At 47.2% G+C, this 19,039-nt stretch overlaps 7 protein-coding genes across 7 annotated transcripts; 3 read left to right on the forward strand and 4 right to left on the reverse strand.

Annotated features, from left to right (window-relative positions):
* The first annotated feature begins 51 nt into the window (after positions 1-51).
* AGABI2DRAFT_198496 (hypothetical protein) lies at positions 52-2,737 on the forward strand. Its single transcript, XM_006454787.1, has 14 exons — positions 52-200; positions 254-311; positions 372-517; positions 575-654; positions 715-734; positions 790-921; positions 976-1,227; positions 1,282-1,312; positions 1,366-1,444; positions 1,497-1,759; positions 1,806-1,969; positions 2,029-2,203; positions 2,260-2,603; positions 2,657-2,737. Exons 1-14 carry the CDS (start codon positions 55-57, stop codon positions 2,672-2,674), a joined length of 1,908 nt encoding a protein of 635 aa, XP_006454850.1. The 5' UTR covers positions 52-54; the 3' UTR covers positions 2,675-2,737.
* A 380-nt stretch (positions 2,738-3,117) lies between these two features.
* On the reverse strand, positions 3,118-4,166 carry AGABI2DRAFT_62152 (hypothetical protein; the record flags this gene model as incomplete). The annotated part of the gene is made up of 7 exons (XM_006454788.1): positions 3,118-3,246; positions 3,303-3,414; positions 3,464-3,500; positions 3,584-3,730; positions 3,781-3,820; positions 3,870-3,998; positions 4,050-4,166. The coding sequence occupies 7 exons, from the start codon at positions 4,164-4,166 to the stop codon at positions 3,118-3,120; spliced, it is 711 nt and encodes a 236-aa protein (XP_006454851.1).
* A 382-nt stretch (positions 4,167-4,548) lies between these two features.
* Positions 4,549-5,332, reverse strand: AGABI2DRAFT_114583 (hypothetical protein; the record flags this gene model as incomplete). Its single annotated transcript, XM_006454789.1, has 3 exons — positions 4,549-4,567; positions 4,630-5,239; positions 5,290-5,332. 3 exons carry the CDS (start codon positions 5,330-5,332, stop codon positions 4,549-4,551), a joined length of 672 nt encoding a protein of 223 aa, XP_006454852.1.
* A 184-nt stretch (positions 5,333-5,516) lies between these two features.
* AGABI2DRAFT_198504 (hypothetical protein) lies at positions 5,517-6,474 on the forward strand (the record flags this gene model as incomplete). Its single annotated transcript, XM_006454790.1, has 3 exons — positions 5,517-5,791; positions 5,893-6,172; positions 6,247-6,474. 3 exons carry the CDS (start codon positions 5,517-5,519, stop codon positions 6,472-6,474), a joined length of 783 nt encoding a protein of 260 aa, XP_006454853.1.
* A 93-nt stretch (positions 6,475-6,567) lies between these two features.
* Positions 6,568-8,627, reverse strand: AGABI2DRAFT_190087 (hypothetical protein). Its single transcript, XM_006454791.1, has 10 exons — positions 8,551-8,627; positions 8,173-8,497; positions 7,883-8,117; positions 7,742-7,831; positions 7,615-7,690; positions 7,505-7,569; positions 7,358-7,451; positions 7,191-7,305; positions 6,951-7,135; positions 6,568-6,896 (listed from the first exon to the last, which is right to left on the reverse strand). The coding sequence occupies exons 1-10, from the start codon at positions 8,621-8,623 to the stop codon at positions 6,601-6,603; spliced, it is 1,554 nt and encodes a 517-aa protein (XP_006454854.1). The 5' UTR covers positions 8,624-8,627; the 3' UTR covers positions 6,568-6,600.
* A 113-nt stretch (positions 8,628-8,740) lies between these two features.
* AGABI2DRAFT_215454 (hypothetical protein) lies at positions 8,741-15,536 on the reverse strand (the record flags this gene model as incomplete). The annotated part of the gene is made up of 16 exons (XM_006454792.1): positions 15,361-15,536; positions 15,103-15,301; positions 14,974-15,044; positions 14,212-14,457; positions 13,830-14,135; positions 13,356-13,780; positions 13,214-13,293; positions 13,141-13,162; positions 13,044-13,091; positions 12,926-12,986; positions 9,438-12,876; positions 9,371-9,379; positions 9,241-9,318; positions 9,155-9,183; positions 9,085-9,096; positions 8,741-9,030 (listed from the first exon to the last, which is right to left on the reverse strand). Coding segments are annotated over exons 1-16 (5,400 nt in total), but the record flags the coding sequence as incomplete, so codon positions are not given.
* Positions 15,537-16,112: 576 nt separating this feature from the next.
* On the forward strand, positions 16,113-18,719 carry AGABI2DRAFT_190088 (hypothetical protein). The gene is made up of 6 exons (XM_006454793.1): positions 16,113-16,214; positions 16,270-16,436; positions 16,495-16,714; positions 16,766-17,036; positions 17,085-17,674; positions 17,729-18,719. The coding sequence occupies exons 1-6, from the start codon at positions 16,160-16,162 to the stop codon at positions 18,511-18,513; spliced, it is 2,088 nt and encodes a 695-aa protein (XP_006454856.1). The 5' UTR covers positions 16,113-16,159; the 3' UTR covers positions 18,514-18,719.
* Positions 18,720-19,039: the final 320 nt, after the last annotated feature.

A 19,039-nucleotide genomic window follows, 5' to 3' on the forward strand; every position in this document is an offset into this window, starting at 1 on the left:
TAAAATACAGTATCAGCCTGTGATCGCCACGATTAACAATCTTGCACCTGCACCATGGACCCAACGACTCAATCCAATTACGACAAGGTGGCAACGGAGCATGTTGAGTTCGATTGGAGACTCGACTTTGAAAATCGTATTATCCAAGGTAGTGCCGTCCATCAACTGACTATCAAAGCGGAAAACGTTCATGAAGCCATGTCTGTATTTCATGTTTGTGTAAAACAATTCTATCGCTTATCGGATCTACCAGATTTGACACGAATGATTTGACAATAGATGGGGTCTCCATCGAAGGAAAGGCAACGTCTGTATGTTAAACATCGAGGTTGACTTTTCTAGGCCATCCTTACACTGTTTTACCGTTCCAGTTCGATCTCAAGCCGAAACATGAAGTTATGGGATCCGCCCTTCATGTATCACTACCATCAGGATTATCCAAAGGCGCGAAATTACGCGTTCAAATCCAATATCAGACATCCCCCAATAGCATGGCTCTTCAGTGGCTTGAGAAAGAGTAAGTGCATTGAAATTGGTTGCAATATACAGGCTTGTGCATCGTGTATCATCTTAGGCAAACGCAAGGAAAACAGTTTCCTTACCTCTTCAGTCAATGTCAACCGATCTATTCCAGGGCATTGGCGCCATTACAAGGTACGTCATGAAACGGAGATTCTGCGTCCAGATACAATCTGATGCGGCTGTTGATATCAGATAGTCCTTCTGCCAAGATTGTATGAACGATGGTAATTTTGTTTACCTCGAATATGTTACTAAAGTCCTGCTTAGACATACTCGGCGAAAGTTAAATCTGTACTTCCTGTCCTCCTTTCGGCTATTCGGGTTTCACCTCCAGCTGACGGTCCTCCGCATGGTGGCAAAATTATCGGTAAAGACGAAATAATCTATTCTTATAATCAGGTGAATTGCGTCAGTGTTCAGGAAGCGTAGTGTTTGGCTTACCCAAGGTGTCAGCCGGTGCCTATTGCGACATACCTCATCGCAATTGCCGCGGGTAACATTCACTTCCGTTCCTTCCCACAGCACGAGGGAAAGACATGGACAAGCGGTATCTGGACGGAACCAGAACTGTTGGATGCCGCGTACTGGGAGTTCAGTGAAGATACGACAAAGTTTTTAGCGAAAGAAGAGAGCCTCGTCATTCCGTATGGCTTTGGAGTGTATGATCTTCTTGTTCTACCTCCGTCTTTTCCATATGGTGGCATGGTCTGTATTTTGATATCCTGAACTTTCGCAAGTTTCAACTAAACTGATTTACAGGAGAATGCATGCTTGACTTTCCTCACACCTAGTCGGCACTTTTTCCCTCCATATTCATGTCAAGTTGTTGACTTCGTTGATTAGCCCTCGTAACCGGCGACCGCACTCTGGTCGATGTAGTGGTCCATGAGCTAACCCATTCTTGGTTTGGAAATGGTGTTACGTGCGTCCAGCCTACGTCTGTTACCGGCTTTGATTTTCTGAAATTTCAGCAGACACGCGGAAGCCTCTCATTTCTGGCTCAATGAAGGATGGACAACATACATGGAGCGGGTTCTTCAGCAATTCCTCCATTCACCGGCACACCGCGGGTTCTCTTACCTCATAGGAAATCGGGCCCTTAGAGACGCATTGGAGGAATACAAAGATAGGCCCAAATATCAACGGCTTATCATTGGATTCGAGAAAGGGGAGGACCCCGACGACGCCTACAGCAGTATTCCCTACGAAAAGGGTGCTAATTTCCTTTTCTACATCGGTTAGTTCTGCTTGATTAAGCAGCACTCTCTTAACATACTCTACAGAGCAAACGTTGGGAGGCTTGGATGTCTTTTTGCCATATGTCAAAGACTACGTGTCAACGTTCATAGGTAAAAGCATCCGCACAGAAGATTGGAAGAGCCACCTGTATGGTTATTTTAAAGACCAACCGGATAAAATCAAAGCTTTGAACAACATTGACTGGGACGTGCGTCTTCGAGTTCAGTGTGCCCATCAATAAGAGTCTGACTGGAAGTTCTGGGTCAGGCCTGGTTTTATGGCGAGGGTACCGAATTGCCTGTTCAATTAAAGTTTGATACCACTTTGGCAACACAGGCGTATGCCCTCGCGAAGCGTTGGGATGAGGCTCGCTCTACGACGGATATACCCCGGCTGGATTTTAAAGAGACTGACCTTCAAAAATTCGATGCCAATCAAATCGGTAGGCGAAAGAGCTCTTATTTATCCCAAGGTTATTCGCTCAACTTGATATCGCAGTTGTGTTCCTGGAAAAACTGCAATCCTATTCACCCCTGCCTTCGGACTTAATTCTCCATCTCGGGCGGTTGTATGGCGTTTCTTCAACATCGAATGCTGAAATTCGCCTCCGTTTCTACGGGGTGGCTTTACAAGATGCCAGCAGTCCAGCGGCTCAGCACTTTGCGGTCGAAGCAGCCAAGTGGGTCATAGGCGACGATGGCACTGGCATAATCAAAGGCCGTATGAAGTTCTGTAGACCCACATTCCGTTCGATCTCGAAGGTTAATCATGACGTTGCTGTCGAAACGTTTATGAAAGCAAAGAATTATTTCCATCCTATAGCAAGGAAGTTGATTGAAAAGGTATCAGTATCCTGAGCTTGAATTTGAAAAGAGGTGCTGATCACTATATCCAGGACCTCAAACTAGCTTAAACTGGCGATTCATGAGTCCAACGTGTATGATGTCGGTACCAAAATGACAGCGGTTTATTCGAATCAAAATCTTGAGTATTACTTTCCTCTTGCTGGTGGTTGTTAATGTCATATGAATGAATGAGATGGTAAATCAATGAATGCGAACTGTAGAGGGGAAAGTGATTAAAAAAATGGATCAATCAATAGTCCGGGAGTCGAAATCTTCTATAATCATGAGACGCATGAGCTGGATTCGGTTTATCATTAGAATGGAGAAGTGGGGAAGCGAAAGGACTAATAAAATCTCGTTCATATTGGCCCTTTATGCTGCTTCACCGACACTGGGTATACACCTTCAAATAAATGCAGACAGTAATATACTGGACAATGAACATGTGAGCTTACGGATAGGTTGTAATCGAGGGTACGCGTTTACATGGCCATTCCTCATCCAAGTGCGTTTAAATTTCCAAGAAGTCTGGATCCTCTTCTACCATGATATCGAGAAGTTTGAAAAATGATGCCGCAGGGAATCCAACCACGTTATTATAGTCACCGTCAACCTTGCGTATCAGCATCCCTCCAAGACCCTGTATGAATAGCTTCGATTAAGAATACTGGACGAACGATGACAAGTATGGCTTACCTGGATAGCAAATCCTCCGGCGCGATCAATACCTTCTCCATTGTCGGCATACGCTCGGACAATATGTTTGGGATTGTCGGCAAAATAAACCAGAGTTCGCTCGTCAATAGACCTATAAAGCCATGTTATTAGAACTCGAAGATAGATGAATGCGCGCGTACTTAGTGACGTAGCCGGGAGCATATATCACAGGGAAGACTAGATGAGCGATCAGGAGGTCTGGCAAGACCATGGCAAGCTAGGTGGTTACTGACCGACGGTAACACCGGTGACCACTTCACAAACGCCTCCATTCAGGTCCATGAGCATTCTAAAGTTGTCCTCTTTGTCAGTTGGCTTCTCTAAGAGCTGTTGTTCCACTTGAGGGAGGTCGGCATATGAAGTCTGAGATATAGAAGGCTGAGCATGTGTAAAGACGACAGTATCAGCTATCAATAGAGATTAGTGCAATCACAAAACAAAAAATGCCAACACTCACCTGCGATGACGAGATCTGGTGGGTTGTCAGGATCCTCTCTCTAAAAGTCATGTTTAGGAGGTGCTCAATCCTAGAGCATCAACACTCACGATTAAACGTTCATAGACTTCGACTGCTTTATGTGTTGCAGTTGCCACGGGATATTCATGAATATCCTCAAAAGAACTCAAAGGAAGGTTTTCTTCGAATGTTGAAGCCACGATATCGGGGGTCAAACCCTGGAATCAATTTGAATTTTTGTTCAACTATAAGTTGATGGAAATATGAACAAGAGTTTGAAGAATTTCCTTCCTCCTGGGGCTGCTTGAAGCAAGGACGATGCGCTTGTTTTGGAGTTTCTTGATAGCTGGAACTTGGAGCGCATGGGGTAGGATGTATTTTGACATGGCGGAGATCAAGACAGGGAGAAAGGGTGTGACATAAGTGGCTGATCATGATGAAATTGGCATGAAGCTGTAAGTTGAATTAATAGAACTCCTCCTTCTACGGGAGCTTCGACTTGATACTTGGAAAGCCACATATCTCACCCGATACAGGGCCCATTAACGTAAACAGTGGAAGAATCTAACGCATGCGAATCACAAGTGACTTATCACCCCTCCCATTGGTTGCGCATTCAGTGAAAAGGACAATACAATATGACAGAATCAACTTCAAAGTGGACAATTCTCAACTTGCACGTGTCGATCTGCAGTTCGAGTGGGTCGGGGGTTTTCTCTGCTTCTCCCTCATGTTGGGTAGAAGAAAAAAGAGAAAGACGAAGTAGATCTACATAAGCAATCGGTTTCTGTTGAGAGAATCAGCGCCAGGGCCTCGAGAGTGTTACCTGGACAGAAGAAAAAGACGTACTCCTCTAGCATTATTTTCGTGGCCTGTACTATAATTTCGTGTTCGACACGATGTAGTCTTTCCTCAAAAGCCTCCAGGAGCTCTCCTTTTTCAATTTTAACGTCTCTGACTACGATTGGCTCACCCCTGTCCACGTCCTTGACCACCCGGTGGACCATGCAGCCAGTGTGTTCAATTTCTCCTTTCTGAAACGCTTCGTACGCCCTTTCGATCGCATTTGCACCATCAAACGCACCGGGAAGAGCGGGATGAAGATTGATCACGGGTATCGATATCGTAGGAGGTTCGAGGCCGCTTAATGATAAGCGACCTTCCACAATCTCGATGAATTTTTCGCTGAGAATGTGCATCCAACCCGCGAGAACAACAATGTCGGGCTTCGCGTTCACTACCATCCGTGCGATCTCTACGTCATAGTCCTCTCTGGTCTTCTCTGGGTACTTTTTCAGATATGGCTGGAGAGCGAGATATGCAGTTGGGATTGGGGGGTTGGCAGAAGAAGCCCGCGTCAAGCCATAAGCATTTTTTCGATTCGAGATCACAAGAACAAGTTCTGCGTTTGGTAGGGCAGGCGTGTCCTGAGCATCAATGAGGGCCTGAAGATTTGTGCCTAGGGTAGGATGAATTCCACTCGACATAGGGACTTTAAACACAACGAACCAGAACCAGAAATGAGAACCACAACTCGCTTTTTGGAAGGCATGACGGAGAGGTGGCGGAAGGGGTGACGGAGGAGAATGACGATAATCGGGCCAAGCCCTTCTCTTCCGTCGCTAAAATTGGCTGGTCTAATTATGAACCGATGGCATCGGGCCGATACCGAATAACAAACATGTCCAAAAGAAAAAAAAAAGTTGTCCCTTTCTCCTGGCTATCTGCTATCAAAGATGGTCAGCTTTATCGACATCCCGACGCCAGATTCTCCCCGCTCCGACCTGTCTCATTCTCCACCCTCTCTCGATCCAAACACTCTGGCCCTCTTGGATGAGTTTCTATCGAATAAAGCGGAGGAGGAGCAAATGTTTCAGCAACTTAAGGCTGAAGGCGATTTAGCTCACACTTCGGACGGTAGTTTTATTCGTGCAACTGTTGAGAAACCCATGATGAGCGTAGATGAGTACCGCCGTGCCTTTGGAGAAGATTGGCAACTGAGCCAGTTCTGGTAAGTTTCTTACATTGGGAAAATGGCTACGGACCGTGTAATTGTCTCCAAGCTCAATGCCCTCTATAAGAAGCACAAGCTTAATAGTTTTTTTTCAATAGGTATAGCACTTCGTTCGCGAACCGTTTGGCGAACCTAATAAATAAACTAGAACCCTGCCCTCGAGCCTCGATTGGTTTCATTTCTTCACCTACAGCATTTGTCGCGTTTCAACATCTATACCCTCGAACCAATACCCGATTGCTGGAGGTCGACGAGCGCTTTGCGATTTTGGCGCCTTCACAGTATATTCCATACGATCTCAATGAACCAGATAAATTTCCCAAAGAACTTAGGGAATCTTTTGACGTAGTCGTCCTTGATCCCCCGTTCCTGAATGAGGTCCGTGTCATCGTATATAACTTTCCTGGAGTGGGCATTACTGACAGGGCCTAACATCTAATTGTATACGAAAGGCCACAAACGTGAAGGTTATTCGGACTCTCAGACAAGTATTAAAACCTTCTGCGAAGGTGATATTGCTCACTTCCACTTCGATCGAGGATGTGATTAAAGCTTTGTACGACTTTCCGCCTTTGGGGCCAATGAGGAGGACTGCCCTGAAGGTTGAACACGGTCAGTTGGCGAATGTTTATGGGTGTTGGGGTTCTTGGGAGGGTGCCGAGTCTTTTGGAAAGGATTAACATAACATGGGTCCATGGTTTCTTATTTCCTATATGGAAATGGCGAGGAATAAACATCTGACCCTTGGGTCGTAGATCGCTCAGAGAGTATGACTGTACAATCAACCTCAGATTCCGCGGAGCACGTCAATCATTATCCAGTAATACATGATTCAGACTCAAAACCGCTATCTTCACCTTTCTCTCCTCTGCAACTTTCTCTACCAGTTCTCTCGTGACGACAATCGTCTCATTTTCGTCGCTGCGAGTCAGGCGCCGCATCAACAGACCGCATTCATTCAATGCGAATGCTGCATCTTCGATGCGCAGATTTGTTGCTCGAGCGATGTCGTTTAATGTGCAATGCACACTGACGTGGATTTCGGCAGCGCCGTCTTCGCGTTGAACAATCTCAAAAACTCGATTTACTGTGAAGGTAGGGTCTGTAGATAGCTAGTTTAGACGGTTAATCGATAGAAACTAGTGCTTGCACTTACCATCAAAAGTGATCAACGGCGATGCACTTTTCACGGGGTCAACGAGTTCACCGTCCCGCCCTTTCATTCGCTTTTTTCGCTTGCTCGTGTCCTCTAGTTCACCTATTGAGGACTTTGATAGGTTTGGCAAGTCTCCTACTGTTCGAATGCGAGGTATTTCGGGAGGAAGTGCTGATAGTACGCGGCTGGTAATGAGCTCTAGTTAGAGATCTAATTGTGCGAATAACAAAACTGTGGTACCGGAAGTAACGAATGATACGTGCCACCCAAAACGCGAGATAACTTCGTAGCCCCAGATCTGATAAAGGTCTCTCGGGAGTACCAACTTTGCCAGACCGTCGTGAAAGTTCATAACCTGTGCGCAAAGATAAACGGAGAGAGGGCACCAAATAGCGGATATTACGCACTAAATTCGATCATCATAGAGCCGTAGCCTTGTCGCTGGTATGGGGGAAGTGTCATTATGCAAGCAAGGTTGTAACCATCATAAGATATTTTTTCCTGCAATCTATGTCAAGACAGGTTCCAGCGTGGTTAGACAAAAAGTAGCTCACTTTAGAGAAGAAGCCAAGCATGATATCGCATGTAGGTAAAGCATCTGTTAATATATAAAAGAGGACTACAAAGTGTCAGGTTAAAAGCACCCATGTTTAAAGCCACCCACAATTATCGCAATCGAAAAATAACGTTTTGACGTCAATGAACAGTTTTCCGAACAACGCCAAATTTTGACAGTAAAGCTGGTTTCCTTCGTAAGCACCTATGAGGGGATGGACTATAGATTAACATACCTTTTGAATAGAACCATCAACCTCCCAAATTGTCTGTGAACCTCTCTGGTAGACTTTGCGCCCAGGAGGGTGCTTGACCTCACATTGTTTCTAGTGTCGTTCGTTATTCAGAGTCAGGTTGCTTAACGGACTAGAGCCCACCTTGTGCAACTCCCAAGAAGCGGGATCTGCCATATATTTAAAACACATATCACAGACGTACAGATCCGCTCTTTGGCCATCGCTATGGTACCGGTGTAGTCCACCAGCTAGGATGTCAACAGTTCTCCCATGCGACCGCGCAGTTGTTCGTGCAACTCCAGGGATTCTTGGTCCTGTACCTGTTGAAGGCTGGGATACTTCTTCTTCGTCGGTGAGCGGGTATGGAGAAAAATACCTGGCAGTAGGCTTGAACGATACAACACGAGTAAAAGAAGGCAAGGCACACGTACCAAGTCTTTATCTGCCAGTTCCCAAAATGCACCGTTTCAAAGTTCCGCTGAGCGGTAATTTGTTTGTGTGTCTGAAGGTCAATCTCCTCTTCTGTTAAAGGCACGTCCTCTTCATGAAGCGGCAGGGTATCGTCACTGTGAGAGCCTAATCCGCTGGAGGCCGACGTATGTCGTTTTCGTTTTCTTGATCTCCCGTCTCTCCGTTCTGACATGTCTTCCGCCGGTCTGCAATCCCTCTCGTCTATCCATTCATCTAGCCGCTTATCCTGATTGATATAGTGGACGTAAACCTGGCCCTTGCTTCTCTCGAGGACTTGCACGTACTCTGGATGTTTTTATTTGTCACTAGGTACACCGGAGCCGCAAAGGTAGCCTTACTTTGGGTGTCACCCTTGTCGATGACATATATTCGTGGATCATATGTTGACTGCGGCAGAGACAACGCAGGCATTGAAAGTGAACAATCTACTCAACACCTGCCCAAGTCATCATACCAGGTAAGCGGGCTTACGTAACAAAGCAGCGGATCAGGCCCGGATCCCGTTTTCCAAACTCCAACAGATTTTCTTGCCAACAAGACAACAAGCATGTATTCAGAGTTCGGTAGACTAAACACAGAAAAAAAAAATCAACTAGCGACTTTGGAATAGGCGGATGTATTATTCTACAAGAATGCGCATAATAAAAGTAGATGTGACGCATGTTGACGACGTAGAAAACAAGACAAGCTGTTTCACCAAATATCTCAATCCCAGGAAGGGTTTGATTGGTATGAATGGCTTCTACCCGCTCCATTCTGGGCAGGGCTTGCAGGAGACCATTGAGGTGATGTAGGACTATATGCTGGAGAGGCCGGTGCTGTGAAAAGATAAAGATTAGACTCATTTTAGCGGTTGACCCCATTCTACTCACAGTACGCGGGAGCTGAAGGAGAATGTAGAGATCAGTAAGCGAGATACATAGTGTATGGGAGGTCACTCACATGCAGGAGAATAAGCGGGAGAGGTGGGGGCTATCGAGACGTCAGTTACACTGGTCATTTCATAGGTTTCAGGGACTGCGACGTACAATATTTGGGCGACGATGGCGAAGCCATAGGGGACGTGGGTGGGTATTTTGGTGACGAAGGGCTCATACGAGGAGAGGCTAGTATGAAAATCAGGATCTTTCAATCTTACAAGTTTACGACATTGCTTACTTGGCGAATCTATAAAACAAAATAGTTTCAGTATCTCTTCCCATGAAAACAGCGAGACGAAACTTACATCTTGGTGACGCAGGACTGAAAGAGGGACTCGTGGGTGAGTAACGCGGTGAAGTGGGACTGAACGATGGGGACTGCGGACTGTAGCGAGGTGATGTTGGAGAGAAAGATGGCGATGTTGGCGAATAACGTGGACTCGTAGGCGAATATGCCGGAGACGTGAGATTGAGCGTAGGTGAAGTGGGCGAATAGGTTGGAGAAGTCATCCCCCCGGCTCTGTGGATGAAGGGAGACGTTGCATACGGCGACGTTCCGAAAGGTGATGTAGCTCCTCCATAAGGTGACTGAGGAACGAAACTTGGTGAGGTAGGCGAGTATGCGTTTGGGGAGCTCGGGCTGTATCCAGGTCCACCAGGCGACATCCCACCCGCACCGAGAGGACTTTGACCGAAAGGCATGAAGCTGAAACTCGACGCCTCATCACCACCATTCGACGCCAAGGGAGTGAACGACGCTGATTCGCTCTTGAACATGCCATCATGCCACATAGGAGAGTTGGTATCGTAAGGCGTCATTGCCACTTGTCCTGGTGTCATACCATCTTCCAGGTGGGCTGCAAGCATAGATTGAACGGGCAAGCTATGATCAACAATGGCATCCTTGAGCATATCAATATCAAGAGCAACTTCAAATGCTCCCGTGCCCATAGGAGCCATCTGACCAAACATTACGTTTTCGGCAATACCATGACAATCGTCTTTCTCGCCCACAGCCGCAGCTTCCATCAAGACTTCAACAGTTTCTTCGAAGGAACACCTCATCAACGCTCCAGTATCTGCTCGATTGATTCCATGACGAGTGATGGCCATGAGGGAACCACGGTGAGTCATGAGATCACAAAGAAGTGCGAGATGGCGATAGTTGACATAAGAACCGTCAAATTCGATGACACTACGCAACTCCTTCATAATCGCGGCGCGGGCTGCTTCGATACCGAGAACATTGAAGATCTCGACGCAGCTGTTGGAATACGTTCGGGTAAAGTCGACACCATCTATACACATCACAGTTTTCAGATTGACGCCGTCTGTTTCCAACACCCACTCCTTGTCCTTTCCGGTCTCGATGGTACCATCGGGCCTGATCATAACTTTATCCGCCTCCGTCAAGAACACCCTATTGATGCCCTTCACACCACGTAAGCTAACAGAGTTGAGCATGGTGTTCTCCAACTGCCTCAGGAAAATATCTTCTTCAACGGAACCATAACCTTCATCATCTTTATCCGGGCTACCCAACACACGACAACGAATAATCAACTTCTCCGAGTTATCTTCTGACCAAATGACGAACAGATCCGTCTTAAAGCTGTCTCCAATCCGGTTGGCAACGTATTGCATCATAAGCTTCCTATCAATCATCTTGGCACGATCCATCTCAAGACGAAGAAGCCACGGTGACTGTAGGTGGAGCTTCGATTCCGTTTCTTCATCAGGAATAGCGAAGAAAGACTCGACAAAGACAGAGTCTTCCTCAATGATGGTAGAGGTGGGGTCGGGGTCGTACCAGATTTCCACAGCGGCAGTGACAGTTCGGAGCGATGTATACGCCAGTTCTTGCTGGACGTTTTTCGCAAGGGTCGGGGAAACGGATATTTCTGGTTCGAGATAGACAGTAAGGGAGGGGGTTTTGATGTTGGTGGCAACATTGATGATTTCTTTCAGACGTGGCACACCAAGGGTGACATTCTTACTCGAGACACCAGCGTAATGGAAAGTATTGAGCGTCATCTGCGTTGCCGGTTCACCAATGGATTGAGCTGAAAGAGTGCCGCACATTTCTCCGGGGTGTACAACCGACTGGTTGAACTTCGCTTCAACTTCACCTAGGACCCAATCGAACGCTTCGCGAGTGAGATGAAACTTTTCCAAAACGCGACGAGTAGCAAACGTTGCTCGGAGATGCATCTTGAACATCAATGTAGCATTTTCCTGAGCCTCGTAACTTAGAGGATCTTCACCACGAACTACAACGAGACGTTTCTCGAGTTCCCGAACAGCATCGACAATATATGTAGGTTCGAGGTCACTCGGCTTCCGTCGATCGATGTGGAAGATTTGCGAGGCATTCTGGACGATACGAAGCAGGTTGACAGGTAGATAGTGAGGCTGTGTCGTAGGTGTACGAGGGAAAATAAAGTAACGAAGAGTCTTGCGATCCTCAACCAATTGCTTGTATTCTTCGTCAAGTTTTTGTTGAAGCTCGAGTGAGCTATCATCGATGCCGACCTGGAGTACACCAGGAAGGAAACCACCCTCAGGGTCCGTGACGTCAACGCGATAATTGTGCTGGAACTCCTTATCGTTGAGTCCGAAAGTTTCAATGGTCTGCTTCTCAATAAAAGCACCATCCATTCCGTCTTCACCATAGACGAATTGAATCAAGTCGCCGAGGGAATTGCGGACCGTGCCATCGTAACAAACCATGACATCCTCGAGTGCTTTGACAAGACGACGTTGAATATAACCTGTTTCGGCAGTCTTGACAGCGGTATCGATAAGACCTTCACGACCAGCCATAGCATGGAAGAAGAATTCCTGAGGCGTCAAACCACGCAAGTAGGAGTTCTCGACGAAACCCCTTGACTCTGGGGTGAAATCATCCTTGGTGAAATGTGGTAACGTGCGATGGCGGAAACCAAAGGGAATACGACGACCCTCAACTGATTGTTGACCGACACAAACAGACATCTGCGAGATGTTAATGAATGAACCTTTGGATCCGGCAACCACCATCTGCTTGACATTGTTATCCTCCTTCAAATGCTTCTGAGCGTATTGACCAGATGTATCACGAGCCAGATTGAGTTGACGTTCGACCATACTCTCGAAAGATTCACGAATGGTCATACCAGGCTTGGGTTTGAGACGGTCGTGGGTAGCATCCTCGATGATTTTTGTAACTTCTGCCTTCCGTTCGATAATAGTCTGTGTGATATACGACATAGTCTTCATATCAGCGATAGTGTCACCGATACCAATACTAAACCCGTTATGGAATAACCAAAAGTTCACGACACGTTGTAGACCAGTGAAGAGTTGCCGTGTGACTTCCGGACCCTTTTCGCGGAACACGACGTGGACCAGGCCACCTTGCGTAGCACCAACCGTCTTCTTATCGACGATACCAAAGATCAGCTCCCCATTTTCAATGAGCATACCGTCATCGAAAACAGGATTTGATGACTTGGGATCTGGGGATCGGTGGATGTTGATACCACGAGGAATTGTCATGCTGAGAATCTGTTTTCCAGTCCACAGTGGCTTGGGTTTGAGAATAGCAGGAGTGGGGATAGTACCGTCCCAATCTGGGACCCAAAGAAGGATATTTTGAACATGATTCCAATCTAGAAAGCAGTCACGGAGAGTGAATTTGCGAACACCACATAAGGTATCCTGTACAATGCCCATGACAGGTTTGTTTGCTTGAGGTGATATTATCTACCGGATCCTGAGTGCTGAGCCCTTATCAGAACACAACTGTACTGACCTGACGAGGAACCCATGCGACTTGCGATAGTTCAGCTCTCGTTTCCTCGCTTTGTGGTACACTGAAGCGAAATTTTTGAACAACGAACAAAATTGAATCAGAAGAAGAGACGACGTACTGCATGTTCATCTCATCACCATCAAAGTCAGCATTGTAAGGTGGCGTGCTGGGGATCCATGAGACCACGACTCGACCTTCATCATAATTATACTTACACCGAAAGATTTAGTCGAAAAGCTAACCGAGTAAGTTAGCATGGCTCATTTACCGCAATCTTATACCACTTACTGGAATAAGGCATCAATCGAACACGGTGACTCATCATACTCATTTTGTGCAAACTGGGCTGTCGGTTAAACAGCACGAAGCTAATTGGAGTGAGATGACCATCAGACCGAAGTAGAAGGTGCATATAAGTAGGAATACTCACTCTCCATCTTTGAGATGACGTTCCACAATCCAACCATACTGCAAAAATGCATCGGCACGCTTATTATACCTTAAATCTATCCTCTCTCCAGTATCCCGGACAACATATCGAGCACCTGGATACGTAGTGGGGCCATTCCGCACGAGTTCTTGAAGGTAGGTTATGTTATAAGGTGTCACACGTTCAGGGAAAGTCAGATTCATGGCTATACTCTTTGGGACACCGACTTCATCCAATTCCAGGTTGGGATCACCAGTGATGACGGTACGAGCCGAAAAATCAACACGCTTGCCCATTAGATTGCCGCGTAGACGACCCTCCTTGCCCTTCAGTCGTGCTCGAAGGGCTTTCACAGGTCTGCCGGATTTCTGGAGAGCTTGAGGGATACCTGCAATGTCATTATCCATGTACGTGGCAACGTGAAACTGCAAATGTGTCAGTGGAGGATGCGACATGTTTACCAAACTTCCCTACCTGTAAAAGCTGCTCAAACTCTGAAATGACGTGAGCGGGTGCACCTTCCTGCTCGCACCGACGAACATTAGCAGAAGCCTTGATGATGTCACCAAGCTTGTACGTCAAATCATCTTCACTACGCATAGCACCACCATCAACAGCTATACTGGGGCGAACGGGAGGAGGTGGTACAGGCATAACAGTCAGGATCATCCACTCGGGTCGAGCATACTCGTCAGAAAGACCCAGGAGGTGGAGATCGGAATCTGTCATCTTTTTAAAGACGGTATACACTTCCGAAGGGGTTATTAAGCGTTTGTCAGGCTGCATAGATTTGACCTCCTTTCATCCAAAATGGTTAGCATTTGCGACGACCGAGAACGAGAGAAAAAACACGAACGTCATCATCGTCCTTAGTCTTCTTGTATTGAACAAAAAGCTTTAAACCTTCCTTTCTTACCTGCGGTTGGATATGACCGCAACCACCATGACCCTTCTTTGGTTCATCGGCTTCTGGGTCGACACCATCCTCTTTGATATCATCAGGTTCACAAACCGTTTTGGCCTTGCAATGAGCCCAAACGACGGCCAAGCGAGCTTTTGACTCGCGTATATGGCGAATTTTGTCCGCGAAATTAGGATCCGACTTAGTATAACAATAACAAGTAAAATTGAGTGAACGTCGTGTGACCGTCGAGTTGGATTGATAATACCGACAGAAGTATATGAAAATCAAGTGGTCAGTATCAGTGTCTACACATGAAAGATTCGTCCAGAATTTGGACTACCCGGAAAGCAACAGGGGGCGCAGCCAATGAGTCTATGTGGAATGATCCAAGGCACACATCTCAAGCTGCGTCACAGTAGAGAAGGGCCAACGCATCCAACTAGGGCGAATAATGTTTTCGCACTCCTCGTTCTGCCCCCCATTTCACCCGCAACCCCGTGTCCAACCAACACCGTACGGATGCAATGGGAAAGACGCGGCGATCAAGCGATCGAAAACGCGCGCCATAACTCCCCCGTAACGGGTGGAAGAACGCCCTCGATTGTCGAGGGAACTAGCGTGGTGCGGGCTTGGGGTTCCCCATGGTGAGTGGAGAGAGCCCCCAGAAAATTGGGATGGTGGGGTGCGAAACGAGCAGAGGAAAGTTCAACTCACGGTGTCGGCTTTCAATTTTCCGCAGTTTACACAAATACATTCCAAAATTTTCTTCACTTTCACAATAAAACCTAAAAAAAGGCCAAGATGGGCAAGGATTAAACTGACAGGATAGTGATTGCGACGTACCCGGGTGGAAAACAGGCCTCGCCAACTCTATGTGACCAAAATGCCCCGGGCACTCAGACATTCCCTCACCACACGTCTGGCACTTGAAGTTTCGGTCTATTGTTCCCATTCGCGGGTCCATGAGTCCACCCATTTTAGGTTTATGGGTAGCTTCATCCATAACTTCAGGATGCTCAATCTTTGCGACAGACGTGGCTTTCTGGAGACGAGAAAAAAGAATTTGTCAGCAGATGAAGGAGAGACTAGACGAGCACGCACAATCTCTTCCGGTGAGAGGATACCAAACTGAACCTCCTTCACCTTACGGATGGGAGCCGAAGAGTACGCAAACTGGTGGCCAAGCATTGTGGACTAGAAAGCGTGGAGAGACGAAAGAAGGAAAGAGAACGAGGTGATTTTTGAAAAAAAGAGCAGGAGCGTAGGAAAAAGTCCTGAGGAAGAATTAACGCGCTGTTTAAGGCGGATATAGTATCGGAGAAGGTTTGAATAGGCTCGAGGTGGCGCTGGATGCGTCGAAAAGGCCAAGAAAGTCGACTTTGCTGAGTCAAAAAAAAGGCCGGCGAAAAGGTGAGCTGCGTGTTCTTGTGGATCCAAAACGCGCAAATGTGCGAGAGGGCCAGAAGACAAGGAGCAGAGAGGGCCAGGAGCGGGGCGGAGCGAGGATGTGCAGCCAGCCGTGGTGGTTGCAGACAACCAGCAAATGGCTCACGGCTCCGCTAACACACAAGTCACATCCTTGACAAATCATGTCACATCTCCCGTCTGCTCACCGCCCCCGGCCACGGCCCATACCTAACTCGTATCGAAAACGAGAACAAAACTGCCTGGCTGTTCGTCAATTTTCAGTGCTTGCTTGTGTACGCGTGTCGGGGTGCATGCTCGGCATTTTATCTTCGTGCTTCATAACAGCGTCGAGTCAGCGCACCCATGTTTGTTCGTGTTGATCCTCGTCCCCGAGCACGGGCGCCTCGGGCTGCGCTGCTTAGTCAGCGCAGACCCTAGTGTAACCCGGTCATAAACAGTCCATAAGCAATCCTCTTGAACCGCTACCGCAACCATGTCTGGCATTGGCTCGTGGCTCTGGGGGACCTCCCAGATAGACGACGCAGTTGGTCAGTAGCTCAACAAACCCCGCCACTCCCATTCTATACTCACTAGCCCACCCAGAGAAGGCAACATCGGAGCTCCTGCCAGCAGGTTCAGAAGATATCGCCCTCAACCTCGAAATATGTGATCAGATTCGCTCCAAGTCTGCCCCGGCCAAGGACGCTATGCAAGCTTTGAAGCGCCGATTAAACCACAAGAATCCGAATGTCCAACTCCTGGCTCTCGGGGTACGTACGCTCCTCCCCTCTCATTCAGTATTCATCTGACATTAAATCCATTTCCCAGCTTACAGATACTTGTGTTAAGAATGGTGGTGACCATTTCTTGGCCGAAATTGCCTCGCGGGAATTCATGGACAATCTGGTGTCAATACTCAAAGTTCCCGCCCTCAATCACCAAGTCAAAAACACCATCCTCCGATTAGTACAGAACTGGAGTACCGCGTTCGAAGGGAGATATGCCCTAGGATATGTTGGCCAAGTTTACAAATCTCTCCAAGGCGAAGGTGTGCAAACAACATCTTTTCTACTCTTCACATATCAATCTATAAAACTAGGGTTCAAGTTCCCTCCTAAAGACATCGCTGTCGCTAATTCTGCTATGGTGGACACACAGACAGCGCCTGAGTGGATAGATTCGGAAGTTTGTCTACGCTGTCGGACAGCTTTCACATTTACAAACCGAAAGCATCATTGCCGAAACTGTGGTCAAGTATTTGATCAACAATGTTCTTCCAAATCCCTTCCTCTGCCCCATTTCGGCATTACTCAAGAAGTTCGTGTGTGCGATGGTTGCTACAACAAATTAACCCGCAAAGCGGACAAATTGTGCGTATACCCTTTTTTATTTCACAATCTTCTTTAACAGCACCTTAGGGACAAGCGTCATCGTTCCACGCATAGCACCCCCAATCCTTCACGACATAGGAACGGCCAGGAGCTTGCGGATGCCGAACTCCAACGTGCAATTGAACTTTCCCTACAAGAGACCAACAAGTCCCCCGGTTATGCTCCAACCTACTCCACACCGTCAAGCTGGCAACCCCAGGAACCTCCATTGGTCGATAACAAATATTCGAATCAGAGAGCACCTGCAGATGAAGAGGATCCAGAGTTGAAAGCAGCCATTGAAGCCAGCTTACGCGAGGCCAATGCACCTCGGCCAAGTGCCCCTGCTGAGCTTCCTAGGCCCGAACAAACTCAGTACTCGTTTCAGCCCGAGCATGCACGACAGGAGTCGTACACACCAACGCCAACACAACCTCCTCTTCCCAAAGTCCCCGCCTATGATCTAGATGCCCTCGAGACCGATGCTATCATGACCTTTAACCAAACGGTAGGACAAGCGGAGGCGAATGGTGGACGCGACCTCTCCAGGTATCCTGCACTTACGGAATTATATGAGAAAGCGAGTCATGTCAGGCCAAAATTGGCTTTGAGCGTCGATGATGCTGGCCGGAAAGAACGTGAGTACGCTGATGAGGAACTTATATTATCTTTTCGCTCACACATGTTGCCAGAAATACTTTCCGAGATGCACGAGAAGCTTTCACAGGCTGTCAAATTGTACGATCAGATTTTAACAGAACAAGTCATGAATCCCCGTTGGAGAGCCTCCCGATCGCCTCAACAACAATACCAACCTTCACCTCAGAACCAATGGGCGCCATCGCAAACCCCCGCACCGCAAGCACCTGGACCCTCATACCAAACCTCTTCTGCCCAATATGCTCCCCAGCCTCCAACAGTGCAAGAGTACAGGTCACCTACTTCCACACAACCGCAGTGGACTTACTCGGGTCAAAATCAGTCCGCTCAACAACTCGTATCACCACAAGCTGCACCCACTCCTACACCCATACCACAGTTTGTGGCTTCTCCACCTCCAATTCAACAACCTGCGTCACCAGTCATCCAAGTCCCCCATTTTGTCTCACCACCCGTGACTGCGGCACCTATAAACATGACTGCTCCGCCTCAACAACCATCACGTTCCCCTCAAATCGCTTTTACTCAAGCTCCTCCTTCCTTTTCACCGTCACAACAATATCAAACACAACCCAACCAAGGTGCTGCTCTCGGGAGAAGCAATACGATTGCTCATCCCGGCCAATATCAACCGACGCCATCACCACAACATAATGTTAATCTTCATCGGCAACAGAGTCTGACGACGAATCAACCTCCTAGTAATTTGCCACAGTTCCCTATGGTACCGAGTGGGGCTCCGGTGTTTGATTCGTCAATGCATAATGGGGTTGTTCAAAGTGAACAGAGGAAAGAAGCGATGTTAATTGATTTGTAACCTCTTCATTGGAGTTTTTGTGATTGTTATGTGTATATTATTTCTCTCCCGCGCCAATCATCGTTCTTTGTGAACTTACCCTTCCTGTTCAAGGGGACTAATATATTTCCTTGCCGTTTATGTAGATGTGGCATGCGCACGTCATCGAGGCACAGGAAGTAACGAATCCGAAAATCGAGAGTACTTATGACTTTTGATGTTCTACTCGCGATTTGTAAAAGTTTTGCCATAGGTTTATTTATATATTACTTTTTTGACGGGCAACCAATCTCATTAAATTCCGTCGACGTTAAGCATTCACCGCCGTAGATAAATCAGCCTTCCCAAATTCTTCGAGCGACAACCGAGTATTAGTAGCAGCGTATAGACCCCTATCTGCGAACTATGACCTTCTCTCCACGGCTTTCCAGCAAGTTTCAGGTCGCAAGGCAACACATATCATATCTGCGATGCATATCTTGAAGATATACACTGACGAAGACCAGTGGTCACATACAAGTGAGCCATTGTTGTGATGAAAGTCCAA

Source organism: Agaricus bisporus (genome assembly GCF_000300575.1).
Source record: "Agaricus bisporus var. bisporus H97 unplaced genomic scaffold AGABI2scaffold_1, whole genome shotgun sequence".
Lineage (NCBI taxonomy): Eukaryota > Fungi > Basidiomycota > Agaricomycetes > Agaricales > Agaricaceae > Agaricus > Agaricus bisporus.

Bases quoted from the DNA above. Each gene is read 5' to 3' on its own strand.
- AGABI2DRAFT_198496 (XM_006454787.1), top strand. From the start codon at position 55: ATGGACCCAACGACTCAATCCAATTACGACAAGGTGGCAACGGAGCAT. The intron at 518-574 runs GTAAGTGCATTG...GTATCATCTTAG, and splicing joins CTTCAGTGGCTTGAGAAAGA to GCAAACGCAAGGAAAACAGT. The intron at 1,970-2,028 runs GTGCGTCTTCGA...GTTCTGGGTCAG, and splicing joins TGAACAACATTGACTGGGAC to GCCTGGTTTTATGGCGAGGG.
- AGABI2DRAFT_190087 (XM_006454791.1), bottom strand. From the start codon at position 8,623: ATGCCTGCGTTGTCTCTGCCGCAGTCAACATATGATCCACGAATATAT. The intron at 7,570-7,614 runs GTGGGTGGCTTT...GACACTTTGTAG, and splicing joins ATTTTTCGATTGCGATAATT to TCCTCTTTTATATATTAACA. The intron at 7,306-7,357 runs GTGCGTAATATC...CTTTGCGCACAG, and splicing joins CTCTATGATGATCGAATTTA to GTTATGAACTTTCACGACGG.
- AGABI2DRAFT_190088 (XM_006454793.1), top strand. From the start codon at position 16,160: ATGTCTGGCATTGGCTCGTGGCTCTGGGGGACCTCCCAGATAGACGAC. The intron at 16,215-16,269 runs GTCAGTAGCTCA...TAGCCCACCCAG, and splicing joins CCAGATAGACGACGCAGTTG to AGAAGGCAACATCGGAGCTC. The intron at 16,715-16,765 runs GTGTGCAAACAA...CTATAAAACTAG, and splicing joins CAAATCTCTCCAAGGCGAAG to GGTTCAAGTTCCCTCCTAAA.